The following is a 16,214-nucleotide window of genomic DNA, read 5'->3' on the forward strand; positions in this document are numbered from 1 at the left end:
CAACAACTACACAATAGTTTATAATGCAACTGGATCTGGTAGTAATTACACCCTTGTGTATGCTGCAACCACAGCTGACAACAATTACACAGCAATGTACAATGTAACAACAGCTGGCACAACTTTACACAATGGTGTGGCGACAACCAGTAACACAACAGTTAGTACAACAACAATATCTCCCAACTACACAATGATAAAGAGCACAACTACAGCCTCTAACAATTACACAACACCAGTGATCATTACTCCGACTATTCTATCTCAAAATAAAACAACTGCAATTATTGGAACCACAGAGAAAAGCACAACTGCTGCAGTGTCTCACAGTACTAAACCTACTTCAGCTCCACTGAAGAACCAGACTGCAAATTTCACCACAGTGAGTTTGACTCATGTCACAACAATAAGCAAAAATGAAACCATGTCCACCACAGCTGCTAGCACCGTCCAAACAGATGACAGACCAGAGGCCGGTTTAACGACAACAACGACAACAACAACAGAAAATGCATCTGTTGTTATTATCTCACCCGCAACCACTGCAACTACTATAACAGGTCATGGTCCACAAGATTTAAATGGCACAACTGCTGAGGTTTCTTTGACTTATACAACACCGCTCACCAAAACTACTACAACCACCACAGTGGCTGGTATGTAGATACTGCAGTTTAACCTTTTTAAAAAGTTATTACTATCGAGTTTTAAGCTACAGAACAAAAAAATAGATCTACTGATTTGATGATTTGTTCCTGTAGAGAACACAGGAACTTCCACAACTGATGTACAAACAACTGATGAAGCAGTCTACCTGTTGAATCAAACACAGGCTATATCTCTGCTCAACGCCTCTCAAGTAAATGTCACTCTGCTGCTCTGTTGTGCAACTAACATTTAAATGGATAACGACTGTGTTTGTTTATTTTAATGTCTCATTTGGGAATTTTAAGGTGTCAGTGTTGGTTGAGACGCTGGAGAAGCATCTGGACAGTCCCTCTGTTTCACCATCAGTGGTAATCAAAGTTGTCAGTAACTTGATGGACAGTAACCCTGAGGCACTCTCTAAATCTGCAAACAGGTTCAACACACACGTCTGTCTTAAAACAAACAAAGAAAATAACATATACACATGCAAATGTGATTTTTTTTCCCCCTGATGTTTGTGTTGTATTTCTTGGCGACAGGCTGATTCACTTGGTGGATGATCTGGGTGTTAAACTGGCTGTCACTGGTGGCGATGGAATTCTGTCAACCAGTTCCTTAGTTGTTGCTGTGAAAACAGTGAATGGGAGCAACTTCACAACAATCCTTTTTGATGTTTTTAACACTGATTATGTCCAGGTAGTCATCTGCTCATCAAGAGACATTGGTCCTCACATGAGAGCCTTTTTTAAAATAAACATATTTAAGGGCTCAACCACACCTAAACCCAAACCTACCGCTTAATTATTTATTTATTGCGTGTTTTCAGTTCAGTGGCCCAAAAAGGACCATGAAAAGCTCAGAGCCTGCTTTGGCGTCTGTATACTTGCCTGCCTCCCTCACATCTGGTATCAGCCCTGAAGAGCAGAAGCAGGCCAACAGCGTCCAGTTTACTTTCTATGCAAAAAATTCATTCTTTAAGGTGCTTTCTCACTGTCATATCAGAATGTATTTATTTATTTTCTGTTTTGATTTATCTAATTGATTATGACCTATATGAAAGGGGTTAAATTTAAAGCGAATCTCATTCTCCTGTAACTGACCTCTGTATATTTCTTCATTTTTGCAGGATGCATCATTAGATAACAAAACTCTTGTCAGCGCAGTTCTAGGCTCAAGTGTGGCTAATCTGTCAATTAGCAACCTGAGTGAAAACATTAAGTTCACCATCCGAAACAGAAACCCGGTTCATGTGAGTGTCATGTGCAGCACGTTAGTAGTTTTGTATTGTTCACTTATGATCATAACATTATATCACTGCAATTATAAACAATATAGGCTCACAAAAAGATAAACTGTAATAACAAATTGTTTTTGGTTTGTAGGAAAACTACACAGCCAAATGTGCATTTTGGGATTTCACACTGAATAGTGAGTTTGCACATTTCAAACAGTGTCTGTGAAGAGCCAGAAAGCCCCAGGTGTAAATATTCCTGCCCTTGATGTTATTTTTCAGGTGGTGGAGGAGGCTGGAGCTCTGTTGGCTGCTTTGTGGTCAACAGCACCCCTGAATATACAATCTGCAGCTGCAGCCATCTTACATCCTTTGCAGTACTGCTGGTTAGTGTGAATTTGTGCACCTGTTTCTGTTTCATGTATAATTTATAACAACGGAAACAAATTGCCTCAGTTTGTGTTCACTGTCTGTTTGTTGTGTATGCCACTTCTCCATGCAGGATTTGTCCAGACAGGAACTTCCTGACCAGAAGAACACACAAATTCTTACTTTCATCACCTACATTGGCTGTGGAATCTCTGCTATTTTTCTTGCTATCACATTGCTGACGTATCTTTCTTTTCCGTAAGGATCTATTTTGGTGCACATCAATCATTACTGTTTAGTCTTATAAATTTCTTAACGTTCTTTATTAAACTCTGTCTTTGTAGAAAATTGCTAAGGGATATACCAGCCAAGATCTTGGTCCAACTCTGTTTATCTCTGCTCTTCCTGAACTTGGTGTTCCTGCTGGACAGCTGGCTGGCGAGCCACAACAATACAGGCCTCTGTATTTGTACTGCCTTCTTCCTGCACTACTTCCTGCTGACATCATTTACATGGGCGGGGCTTGAGGCCCTGCATATGTATCTCAGCATTGTGCGAGTTTTTACACCCTACCTGAGCCAGTACATGCTGAAGTTCACTTTGACGGGTTGGGGTAGGAATCTTCAAACTTTTACTAGATGATCAATTATTAATTTTTCATTATATCAATATTTTAAATATGTTCATAAATTTCCTTTGATTAACCTTGGGTTTTTTGCAGGTATTCCTCTTGTCATTGTAATTATTGTGATATCCGTGGACAAAAACAACTATGGTTTGATTAATTATGGAAAACACACAAATGACACTTCAGATAACTTGTGAGTTATTTTTTAATATTTTGTTTTGTATGTCAAAGCTTTAGATCCATTTTCTTGATTAAACTCACCAAGAAGCTATGGCTAAGTACTGTAGATAGAACACTTACTTGGGCAAGATACTGAATTCTGATCGTGTATGTGAATAGTAAATGAGATGAATAAGGCTTGTAGTGTAAAATATTTTGAATGGTTAATAACATTTTGGAAAGTGCAGTCTGTGCTTTTCCTAAACGGCATTTGAGAGTAAGCAGCATTCCCATAATGTTGGTTAAACATATTTCTTGAAAAAATATAATAAAGGTTATCTATTTAAATACCACACGATTTTACACAGTGGCATTATTTAACCAGAAATAAGCCAAAATGTACAAGCACCATGTGAAAAACTAAGTATACCATTACTGCTTCCATTAGAATTAAGAGGGTAAACAGCAGCCTGGTTCTCTTAATAAAATACACTGAATTAACTAATCATCAGCAAGTGTTGGCAGTTTGCTGCTCTGGAGCATTCAGGTGTGTGTTAACACAATGCCAAGCAGAAAAGACATCAGCAGCAATCATAGAGAAGTCAGCGGTAACATATTAAATGTTTAGGTTCATTAAAGTACAATTAGAAAAAGACAGAGAAAATATAGCTTATTTGGAAGGGCTGCCAGGAGAAAACCTGTTCTCTTCAAAGGGACATGGCAGCATGGCTTATATTTGCAAAATTACAACTGAAAAAACACAATAATTTTAGAACAATTCCCTTTGGATAGAGGAGACCAAGGCAGAGATCTTTGGACAAAATGCACAGCTCTATTTTTGGCAAAAAACAGTTTATCAGCATAAACACTGCATACAAACTGTCAAGCACAATGATTAAAGGCTGATGATTTAGGCTTGTTTTTAAACCATAGGACCTATACATACTAGTATTCTAAAGGCAAATATGTGTCCATCAGTCCCACAGCTAAACCTTGATGAAAATCCCAAAGATCCCAAAAACAGTAGCAAAGGAAAGAATTAAGGTGCTGAACTGGCCCAGTGAAAGTCTAGTCCTCATCCCCACTGAGATGCTCTGGTGGGACCGTAAGAGTGTAGTGCAATGTCAGGAAATCAGCCATTTCCATTTTTCAGCTCCTGAGTATGAAACTGTGCAATAACCAGTTGAACTAATGTCACCATTCCTAAACCAAAGTATTTCCCAGGAGTGGCAACTGTGGAAAAATGTCCTAACTTGATTCTCCCAACACTGATCAGAGATGATGATTTAAAAACACTATGCAACTGCCAGGATTCTCACATTCCATGAGGCTGCTTTATGGCATGGATTATTGATTCTGATGCACATATTGAAACAGAGCCATTATGAATTTTAGAGTGATTTTTCCAAGTGAGGAGTCAAAATATCCCTGTGGGAAAGGTCTGTTCAACTACTGTAAATGGATTTTGCCATACACATCAACAAATTAGACGGTCCAGCCACCTTAGCAAAGAACTTAACCTTTGATTAATCACACTGCTTTAGTTGTGTCGCCACAGCATCTAATAATTTTGAAGCAACCTAAGTGAAGAGAAAGAAAACAAGTTATCACTGTTTTGAAGCTAAAATGTTCCCTTGGTCATTTCTCCTTTGTTTTCTTTCTGTAGCTGCTGGCTGAGTAATAACATAGCCTTCTATGTGGGTGTGGTGGCCTATTTCCTCCTGATCTTTATCCTGTGCCTGCTGGCCTTCATCGTTGTTATGGGACAGCTTTCACGTATCAAGAAGCAGAACCCCCACAACCAGTCTCCCAAAAGAAGTGTTATGACTGATCTGCGCAGTGTCACCGGCCTCGTCATCATCCTCGGCCTTACCTGGGGGTTTGCTCTGTTTGCATGGGGACCCCTCTACTTACCCTTTGTTTACCTTTTTTCTATATTCAACTCTCTGCAAGGTGACATATGTATAAACACCTTGAATTTCTAAATAGGATTGATTATTTTTTATCATAATAACACAAATATATAATAACACAATAATAACACTATAAAATGCATGGATGTATACTATAAGCTACTTCCTTACTGTTCCTGTGTAGGTTTCTTTGTCTTTGTTTTCCACTGCGCCATAAAAGAGAATGTCCGCAGGCAGTGGAGAACTTACCTTTGCTGTGGAAAACTGCGACTGGCTGAGAACTCAGGTGAAATTACTAAATGTTCCCGAAGATTTCTTTAGAAGCACTTTATAGTAGTTCAGTTGGTTACAACAGAGTAAACAGTGGTTGCTTTAGAACCTTTGTCTTCAAATTTTGTTCTTAATTTCCACCAAAATAAGAACTCATTTAAATAAAAACTTAAAGTAATCTAAATAAAGATATGATATATGGATGTAGTATGTCATTCACATCCATGTGTGAGGAGAGCTCAGGTTTAAATCCAAAGCTAAACTTGTTAAATCCACATAGTTTACTGCTTAGCATAAACCAGCTAATTACAGTTGAATTCTCTATTTTTCTGAAACTAATGCCCCGACTAATGGGTTGAACTTGCCTCTCACCAACTGCTGAACTCTAGAATTGACATAAAACTAGTAGACCACTCCTACAGTACTTCGCAGTACTTGGTTTGTTTTCTTGTTTTCTGGGAAGGCTTTCAGATTTTTTGAGGATTGACTGCTTTAAAGCCAAAAAACATTTGTTAAATATTAGCTACATACCTGATAGATAACTGCTAATTAGTGCTAATGTTCTAGATTTAAGCCTTTAGATAAGCATAAATATGAATGGCTTAAAAGTGTTGCTGGGTTGCTTTGACCTAACAAGAGATTTGGCAGAGATTTTAAAGAATGTGACAGGAAAATCAAAGTGAAATCTTGTCGTATTACCCTGCCTTTTAAAAAAGCAGATAGTTTGAAAGCAAACAAACGTGTCAATTTTCAGCCTATTTTTGGTTAAACAGTCATGTATTCTACAGATTGGAGTCGAACATTCACACAAAACAAGAAGAATATCTCTCGCTCCAGTGCAATCACCTTGGATCCAAAGTTCACTTCTCGAAGCTCCTCTGTTGTCAGTTATGGCACCAATAGCAGTGGTATGTGATGCGGTGGCAGATAGTCCTTTTCAAACATCGCATATTTGAATATATTCTTCATAACACATTGTTCTCATTGCCTGCAGGCTCTGTGTTCGCGGACAGCGGGATATCTGACAGCTCCAACAATGATGTCGTCCTCAACGAGATTCACAGAGGAAATCCGAAACAAGGCAAAACTACCAAATGACTCTACCTGAGCTTTCTTTTGTGATTACAGCCAATTCCAAGAAATGATCTCTGGGAGTTTACAAGATGCAAATTGGAGGAGTAGTTTTCCTTAAGAAAGCCTTAATGTTCCAAAAAAATGAAGGTTCGATGAAGGACTAAAGAGGATCAGGGACAAAGGAAACCTTTGTCTAAATACCTTTAGAGAAGAAGAAATCAAAAAGTGGAGAATGTTTTCAATTCTACACTAATAGTATAGATAATGAAAGAGTCTTGTTAGCAGAGATAAGGTGTACTACTGAAACTGAAACATTATATTGAACTGCATTTACTTGGTAGCCGAGAACAGATGCTGTCAGTATTGTATAGATTATTATCTGGCTATTTCTTTGAGGCTATATTCATTTCTTGAACAGACAAATGACGGAATTTCCAGTCTCAACTCTACATTTCAGTGCCTTTGCCAAATTCTAAGTTTATTCTGGCAGTGTCAAATGGCACTTTGGATGTATTTAGCTACCTACAGAGACAAGGTTGATTGATGCAAAATGTGCACATGCCAAACTCAACTGCTTGATCATATCAGATAAAAGTTGATATCTGCAAGATTATCTAAGGGTGCAGTTCTGTGTTAAATATTGTATTATTCACTACATTATAGAGGTTTTTTTTTTAATTTGGTTCAGACATGCTTTTTATGAAAAAGAAAAAAGATTTGAAATATTTTAATGTGGCGAACTGAAGCACAATCAAAATATGGGATTTATGTCCTGTCCTTTTTAACAAGGACACATTTTGCTAAATGTCCTTGGAAGGCCATTTGCATGCCATGAAAGATGAAATAAAAAAGAAAAAATTAACTTCAACTTGTCACCTGCCCAGCTGCTCTCTCTCTTTTTGCATCAGACTTTCACATCTACTCCACATCTTTACATCTTTAATCAAACCCTTTCAACAGGAGGGGGAAAAAAACTACAATTATGATCCCAGCAGACAACCCTCTCATCACCGTGTTGAGTAACCTTCAGCAGAGCATCTCACGCCCACCCAGCGCCAGTTCAATTGCAGCCTGTCAAGGTTAGCCTCAGAGGTCGGCACCAGTTAGCTATTAAAAGTTTTACATGATTTCCAACCTCAGAACAGGGCGACCTCTAATGTTAAGCCCATGAGTGAGAGATGCTGGGAGAAAAATGAAGAGCTGGAGGCACAGATGTTACACTGATGAGCATGAATACCATAAATTAAATTTAATCCTGAATGCCCAATGCCAATCAATCCTAATTCTGCTTGAAATCATAATCACTGTTTTTTTGTAAACCAAATGTTTTGTTTACCAGCTTCTTCAAAATGCCTTCTAGTTAGAGTCATTTTAAGTTCACTCAAAATTTTAAGGGCATATACTGATGCAGTTTAAACAGTCTTTATTTGTGGTATTGACAGTCATGTTATGCAATGCCATTATACCTTATCACCTTTGTTTTACCTTTTTATGTTTTCATTTTTGACTTTGTGACTCCACTGCGGTCTTAAAGATCCTTGATGTCATGTCTTTTGTCTCTGTTCAACCCTCACATGCAGAAAACTCCAAATTGGAGCTCAGGAGTTAATGCTTTCCGGTTCACATGGAATGAAGCTAAAAAGGCTGTCACGCCAGGTGCCATACTTTATTGCCAAACAAAATGTGTATGAATTTGTGCACATATAAATCATTAAATAAATAAAAACGTTTATATTTATATATTTTCTGTATTAATGGCATTTGTAATTGCTAATGGTAATGTAGTCATGGTACCATTTGGGTACTTGGTAAGATTTGTCTTATGGTACAAAGCTATCTTAGTATCGTAGTTTCAATAATTATTCGCATATTGTGGTGTAAAGCACTTTTATTAAGGCTTATGAACCCTGGCTATAATGAATAAAAGTCAAAACTAATAGGGTGTGTGTTCTCACAATGTTCTACAGAGAATAAAGTTTTTATTTTAAAGCACTTCTATAGATGGGCAAATTTCAGCTTCAGTACATTTCATTAAATCATATCTGTTTATGTATCGTTTTCTATACACCCACTTGTGCTCTTCAGCCTCAGGCAGAAGAGTTTGCATTGACAGTATTAAATGTAAATAAAGACAAATCAAAATCAGTTGGTGTTAAGAGTCATTCAAGTATCTTCTCGGAGCTTGTTTTCCATAAAAACTCTTCAAGTGCCACCATCTTCCACCAGATGTCAGTATAATCCCATCACTTTGCACTACCTTTAACTCTGATATGATGATGGCCTGTTGGCAAGTGTGCAGTTTTATTACAGCTATTTGGCAGGTTATTATTACCGAGGCAAATCTTAATTATAGCTTCTAAGTGAAATAAAAATCCCCCAGCTTTAACCAGGATAATATTACAGTTATAATCCTGTTACAACCACTATAAAACAATACAATTTCTGAATGACAAAAATTCAGCAAGGACTTCCAAGAACCTTAAATTCTCATTTCCCATCATATAATTCATACATGCATGAGAATCCTTTCTGTCTGGCTGATGTCATTCTGTCAAATTCTATATTCCACTTTGCTAAAAAAAAAAAAAAAAAAAGTGCCATGGATGCAAAATAAACGTGACAGGTTCACTCGGCTAATTTGTTTGCAGATTTAACAAACTAATCACACATCAGCCAAGGGGGCCGTTTTTTTCTCCTCATCTGAAGTTTTAATTAGATTTGAAGGTTAATTTTTACTGCTGCTGTGCAAGTGTGGCCTACGTGCTTTCACAAACAGACTAACAGTAGCAATGTGGGAAAAGGTAAAGGGAGAAATGAAACCACTGAAACTGATAAAACATTTCATTTCTAATTGGATGTTTTATTGTTAATTTCAGGGAAAATATAAACAAACACTATTAATTTACAAAGGCCATCCATATTTCCCCCAGCTGAAGAAAGGCCCATGCCTCTCTTAGGGTTGCAGCTTAACACTTTAATAGCATTTTCATTCATTCCATACCCGCAGTGCTTTATTTGCAGGTATAAAATCCTACAAGGATGTGAAAAATCTTTTTTTTTTACACAGGTCTCTCTGTGTATTTTTTCAAATTATTTTTATGTATTTTAAAGTGTAAGAACTGAGACAGCCTGCTTGTGTTTAATAGTGAATAGTTAATCTTTTTGCAGTTAAGGAGATGTAATTCACTCTGATTTTTGGGCTAATGTGAGGGTTTACTCCTTACAAAACTGTACTCTATGCAGCAACTTTCCTTCCCGTCTTTTGCTGTGGTCTTTTGCCCTCAGTGAACAGGTGTAAATGGAGCTAAACCTGTTTATGATGCTTGTCAGCAAATAACTAAACATTAGCAACAGCGTTAACAGGAGGGCAAACTTGCATAAAAGAAGCAGCTCATGAGCCCAAAATCGAATTCACTCATGGTACTCGGACATCCTCGTTACTAGCAGAAAGGTATGTTACTACGATATAAACCTGCAAAAACAAAACCACTCATAGTTCACCATAATTCACAGGTTATTGCTGTAAAATGACAGATTTTGCCTTGAGCACAGTTTGGGTGAAGCCCTATTAGGTGATCACTGTTTGCAAGTTTCACTAAAGCAGAGGAGTGATTCCAGTGAATTGTGGATGGATGGATGGAAGATGGATGGCTCACCATGGCATGAGCTTATCGGCCCTTTGGCAGAAAGAACTACAAATGAAACTGTATGTATTATTTCTGTTCTCTTAAGCCCTCTATCCCTTTCTTTAATTGTACTTTTAAACATGGGAGAGGTGTGCATTACTTTTCAAATTTGTAGCTTTTAACTTGACTAACATTGGTAAATCTGAGATGTTGCAGCTTGCGGACTTTAGATTGCAATATCTCAACTTGCATCACACTTTTTACCTCATACATTGAGATATACCGTGAGATACCCTGAGTTAAGTATTGATTAACTTAGCTGCAAATGTCATAGGGTATATCAATTTTTCCAACTTTGTACCAAATTCAGGTATCCTTGAACCTCAAGTCCTGTATCTGTAAGGCAGTGGGTATTTGGGATGACTGGAAGAAGGCGGATCAAAGTGAAAACCTGGCTGTACCAAAATGGCTGTATTCAACCATTCCTATAATCTGAAAGTGCTCCTAATGTTCAATGATAGGATAATTTTCTTCGGGATTTTCAGAAAGTAGTAAAGAGTAATACATTTTTTAAGTACTAAAGAACATACCTATTACGGTACGAACTTAAGTTTTCGTAAAATGTAAACATACTGCAACTGACTTGACTTATATAATTTTTTTTCCAATGATGGCTTGAGCAAATAAATATAACTATTAAATGTTTTCTGTAGGTGTTGTGAAGATGCAGTTTAAGATAAGAAAACATTCCTCCACAAGCCTCAGAATTGATTTTTTTTTTTCATTTAGCGCACAGTTACAGCTTTGAACCTATAGCCAAACTGAACAAGCCATTGATATTATCAACCTGCATGACTTGTTATACAACTAAAAGTCTTTCTCATAACAAATGTGCTATTTAAAAAACACTCTCAGATATTTATGAAAATTTGAAGAGCTTTAAAGAACCCTATTAATATAACTCTCAGACATGGTGGTGGAGGGTTGATTTGTTTTGCGGTCACAGGATGTAGGCAACTTGCTGTCACCGATTTGAACATGAACTCTTCTGTATATCACTCCGCTGTATATTCTAGAGCAGAGGTGGGGAACTCCAGGCCTCAAGGGCCGGTGTCCTGCAGGTTTTAGATATCACTGTGGGTCAACACACCTGAATCAAATGAGTAGTTCATTACCAGGCCTTTGCAAAACTTCAAGACATGTTGAGTAGGTAATTTAGCCATCTAAATTAGCTGTGTTGGATCAAGGACACATCTAAAACCTGCAGGACACCGGCCCTTGAGGCCTGGAGTTCCGCACCCCTGTTCTACAGTCAAATGTGAGGCCATCTGTCTGACAGCTAAAGCTTGGCTGAAACTGGGGCATCCAGCAGGACAATGATCCCAAACAGCAAATTTACATCAGAATGGGTAAAAAAAAGAAAGGAATCAAGGTCTTGCAATGGATCAGTCAAAGCCTATACTCAGACCTAATTAAAATGCTTTAGTTCATTTTACCACTCTCCTATTAATACAATGAGTTGAGGTTTGTATAACGACACACTTCAATGAAATGAAGCAACATTGTAAAGAAGAGTGGGCCAAAATTCCTCCACAAGGACATTGGAGACTGATAAAGTCAAACAGAAAATGAATTCTTCAAAATATTGCTGCTAGAGGCAGTTCTACAAGCTACTGAATCATGGAAGGCACTTAAGGATTGCATAGAGTCCTGTGAATATTGAATTAAAAGGTCAACAGTGCAAAGCAACTGCACTAATAGTTTTTTTTTTTTTTTTGTGAAATAAATGGTGGCTGCAGGAAGCAACATATTTAGTGAACTTTTCCAATTTCTTTTAGTACACTTAGATATAGTAAGAAGTTTTAAAAGGATTTTTAGAACAAAAAACATCAAAATGTTAGAAGCAGTTTTACAAACAGAACCAACATGCTGCAGATACTACAGAATCAGCAGCATTCTGACTCTGATACTGATTTAAAAAAAACAAAGAAACCAACGAAAACATTTCTTATTGTGATTTAAGTGGTAGGGTTCCTCGTCTCCCTCCCTCCTCTTTCTTGGGTTTCTGCTGCCTGATAACACAAGATGGCGCGGCCACGTCCAGACGCCTTCCTGACCGCTCCGCTCCGACTATCCACTTTTCTTGTTTTTTACCTATTTTTTGCTCTGGTTTACATCCCAAAATCCTCTAGTCTTATAGTATACGACAGCGGATCACTTGTAAACATCGGTGCCAAGGTTGCACATCTAATCTTGGACACTTTTAAACCTGACCCTTCCTGGCCGCCAGAGATTCTACGCGGCGCGGAGAACAACAAAGGACGGGCCGCTCATCCGAGGCACAGAACAAAGAAGCGCCGGGGAAAACGCGCTGGTATTAGGAACAGACTGAGACAGCAGGCGCATCGCGCACCACTGCCCAGTATCCTACTGGCCAATGTACAATCCATGGAGAACAAGCTCGATGACCTAAGAGCAAGGGTCACCTTCCAACGTGACATGAGGGACTGCAACATTCTGTGCTTCACGGAGACATGGCTGACCCCCACCGTGCCGGACCAGGCCGTAACTCCGTCGGATTCATTCTTTGTGCTCCGCGCGGACAGAACGGCAGAGTCGAACAAAACCAAAGGTGGGGGAGTGTGTTTCATGATAAACAGAAAGTGGTGTGATGCCAGGAGCATTTCTACTCTCTCCAGCGGCTGCTCGCCACATCTGGAGTTCCTGAGCATTAAGTGCCGCCCTTTCTATCTGCCCCGTGAGTTCACCTCAGTCATCGCCACGGCGGTCTACATCCCACCCCAAGCGGACACAGGTATGGCTTTGTCCGAATTACATGATGTGCTGAGCTCGCTTCAAAACAAGGACCCGGGCGCAGCCCTCATTGTAGCAGGAGACTTTAACAAAGCGAACCTCAGACAAGTCATGCCAAACTTTTACCAGCATGTCTCGTGTCCAACGAGAGGGGATCGGATTTTGGATCACTGCTACACGCCATACAAGCAGGGCTACAAAGCTGTCTCACACCCGGCTTTTGGGAAGTCTGACCACAACGCCATCTTCCTCATTTCCCAGTATAAACAAAGCATAGGGAGGGAAGACGTGACCAAGAGGGAGGTAAAATGGTGGACTGCCCAATCAGAAGCTACGCTACAGGACGCACTCAACGACGTAGACTGGGACATGTTCAGAGCATGCGCAGTCGACATCAACGAGTTTACGGAAGTAGCAGTATGCTTCGTCAATATGCTAGCGGAGGAGATTATCCCCACTGCGAGAGTCACCACATTCCCAAACCAGAAACCGTGGATGGACAGATCGATCCGCACTGCAGTAAACGCCAGGACCGCCTCCTACAACGCTGGTCTCGCCACTGGCGATATGAGCGCCTACAAAGCGGCCTCATACGGCGTGCGGCGCACGGTGAGAGATGCAAACGCCGGTACCGGGAACGTGTGGAGTCCCGCTTCCACCAGGGCGACACACGGAGTATGTGGCACGGACTACGCACCATTACGGACTACAAAGCCAGGGACACTGCGCCGATCAACGCCGACTCGGCATTCACCAACGAGCTGAATCGGTTCTACGCCCGTTTCGAGGTTAGCCAGGTGGCTAATGCTATCTACCGCCTGACTACCGAGGACAGTGACGTCATCAGCGAGAGACCGGTGACCAGCATCGCGGAGCATGACGTCCGAGCGGCACTGAGGAGAGTGAACACAAGGAAAGCGGCGGGGCCAGACGGCATCACCGGCCGTCTGCTGCGCTGCTGTGCTGACCAGCTAGCAGGTGTGTTCACTTACATCTTCAACGAGTCCCTGGCATCTCTGTGCCCAAGAACAGCAAACCCTCATCCCTGAACGATTACCGGCCAGTTGCACTGACCTCGGTAGTAATGAAGGTGTTTGAGAGGCTGCTGAAGAACATCATCTCCTCCTCCATCCCAGACACCACAGATCCGCTGCAGTTCGCCTACAGATCCAACAGATCCACAGAGGATGCCATTGCCCACGTCCTACACACCACTCTCAGCCACGTGGACAAGAAACAGGGTAACTATGTGCGAATGCTGTTTGTTGATTACAGTTCAGCGTTTAACACAATAGTGCCCTGCAGACTGTTCACAAAGCTGAGGGATCTGGGACTTAACAGCCGTCTGTGTGCATGGGTGTTGGACTTCCTCACTGGCAGAACTCAGGTGGTGAGGGTGGGCAGGTGCTTCTCCAACAGCATCACCATCAACACAGGAGTACCTCAGGGATGTGTCCTCTCGCCACTGCTCTACTCCCTCTACACTTCAGACTGTGTGGCCACCCACGGTTCCAACACCATTGTGAAGTTTGCTGACGACACAGTGGTGTTGGGTGCCATCTCCAACAACGATGAGGCGGCCTACATGGATGAAGTGAAGAATCTGGCATCGTGGTGCCAGGACAACCACCTCCAGCTGAACGTCAGCAAGACCAAGGAGCTGGTGGTGGACTTCAGAAGGGGTCAGCACAGAGACTACAAGCCCATCATGATCAATGGAGCTCCAGTGGAGAGGGTGCAGTCCTTCAAGTATCTTGGTGTCCACATCTCCTCAGACCTGACATGGGCTGCCCACATTCAGGTCCAGACCAAAAAGGCTAGGCAGCGCCTGTATCACCTACGACAACTGAGGAAGTTCAGGGTCTCTCCAAAGATCCTCAGGATTTTCTATACAGGCGCTGTGGAGAGCATCCTCACACAGAACATGACATCGTGGTTTGGGAACAGCTGTGTGAAGGACCAAAAAGCTCTCCAGAGAGTGATCTGTACAGCAGAACGCTGCTGCAGGATTGCTCTCCCCCCGCTTCAGGACACCTACACCAGGAGATGCCGGACTAGAGCAGCGCAGATACTGAAGGACCCGTCCCATCCAGGCAACAAACTGTTCCAACTTCTGCAATCTGGTAGAAGGTTCCGCATCTTCCGGGCAAGGACAGAGAGACTCAAGAGGAGCTTCTATCCCCAAGCCATCCGTGCCCTAAACACACACACCCGCCCGCTCACATCATCTATAATTGACTGAGACAGGACTCTCTTCCAGACACTCTAAACCAAGGCACAATGTACATTTCAATTCCTTTAACTTTAAATATGTTTATATTGTATATCCTGTAAAATAGTCAGATGTCTATTCATATTAATGTACAGAATTCACCTGCTTGCTGCTACTACTGCACATTCACCCAGTGTATATACTATATGTATGTATATATATATATAATGTTCTTCCTCTACACCCCCCCCAATTTTTGCACATGTCGAGGAGCGTGTCAGGCTACATTTCACTGTGTGTTATACTTGTATAACTATGCATGTGACAAATAAAGAACCTTGAACCTTGAACCTTGAACCTGAGGTATTCACTGAGCACTCGGTCAGTTGGGGCCATCCTCCCAATGTATTCTTGGATGTTTGTTGTCTCATCCTGGACTGTGGTGCTGACACTCATCAGTCCCCGGCCCCCTTCCTTCTGCTTAGTGTACAGCCTCAGGGTGCTGGACTTGGGGTGAAACCCTCCATGGATGGCAAGGAGCTTTCTTGTCTTGATGTCAGTGGCTTCTGTCTCCTCCTTTGGCCAGCCTATTACCCCAGCAGGGTACCTGATCACGGGCAGGGCGTAGGTGTTGATAGCCCGGATCTTATTCTTACCGCTCAGCTGACTCCTCAGAACTTGCCTGACCGTCTGCAGGTACTTGGTGGTTGCAGCTTTCCTAGCGGCCTCTTCATGGTTCCCATTCACCTGCGGGATCCCCAGGTACTTGTAACTGTCCTCTATGTCTGCAATGTTGCCTTCTGGTAGTTTGATTCCCTCCGTTCTGACTACCTTCCCTCTCTTTGTTACCATCCGACTACACTTCTCCAGTCCGAACGACATTCCAATGTCATTGCTGTATATCCTGGTAGTGTGGATCAGTGAATCGATGTCTCGTTCACTCTTGGTATACAGCTTGATGTCATATATATATATATACACATACATATATATATATATATATATATTAGGGGTGCAACGATACACAAAATTCACGGTTCGGTTCGATACTTTGGTGTCACGGTTCGATATTTTTTCGATACAAAAAAATGTTCATTCTTTTTTAATTTGTCATTTATTAAAATTATAAATAGATATTTTAACTCAAAAGTACAGTTTTTAAATTTAATGTTGTTGAAACAACAAAGTAATAAAAAAAATAAATCTATCTGATCGAGAAATCACTCATCTTTGGAAAAGAGCGTTTATTACAGAGAAATGGCTCTTTCCA

At 40.8% G+C, this 16,214-nt stretch overlaps 1 protein-coding gene across 1 annotated transcript; it reads left to right on the forward strand.

Annotated features, from left to right (window-relative positions):
- The first annotated feature begins 760 nt into the window (after positions 1-760).
- Positions 761-8,419, forward strand: LOC101481746 (adhesion G-protein coupled receptor G2). Its single transcript, XM_024803811.2, has 14 exons — positions 761-859; positions 954-1,081; positions 1,188-1,344; positions 1,475-1,627; positions 1,775-1,897; positions 2,031-2,076; positions 2,162-2,265; positions 2,382-2,506; positions 2,593-2,861; positions 2,970-3,069; positions 4,702-4,988; positions 5,133-5,234; positions 6,007-6,126; positions 6,213-8,419. The coding sequence occupies exons 2-14, from the start codon at positions 1,041-1,043 to the stop codon at positions 6,314-6,316; spliced, it is 1,731 nt and encodes a 576-aa protein (XP_024659579.2). The 5' UTR covers positions 761-859; positions 954-1,040; the 3' UTR covers positions 6,317-8,419.
- Positions 8,420-16,214: the final 7,795 nt, after the last annotated feature.

The sequence above is a fragment of the Maylandia zebra genome, linkage group LG9, assembly GCF_041146795.1.
Source record: "Maylandia zebra isolate NMK-2024a linkage group LG9, Mzebra_GT3a, whole genome shotgun sequence".
Lineage (NCBI taxonomy): Eukaryota > Metazoa > Chordata > Actinopteri > Cichliformes > Cichlidae > Maylandia > Maylandia zebra.

Bases quoted from the DNA above. Each gene is read 5' to 3' on its own strand.
- LOC101481746 (XM_024803811.2), top strand. From the start codon at position 1,041: ATGGACAGTAACCCTGAGGCACTCTCTAAATCTGCAAACAG. The intron at 1,628-1,774 runs GTGCTTTCTCAC...TCATTTTTGCAG, and splicing joins CAAAAAATTCATTCTTTAAG to GATGCATCATTAGATAACAA. The intron at 5,235-6,006 runs GTGAAATTACTA...TGTATTCTACAG, and splicing joins GCGACTGGCTGAGAACTCAG to ATTGGAGTCGAACATTCACA.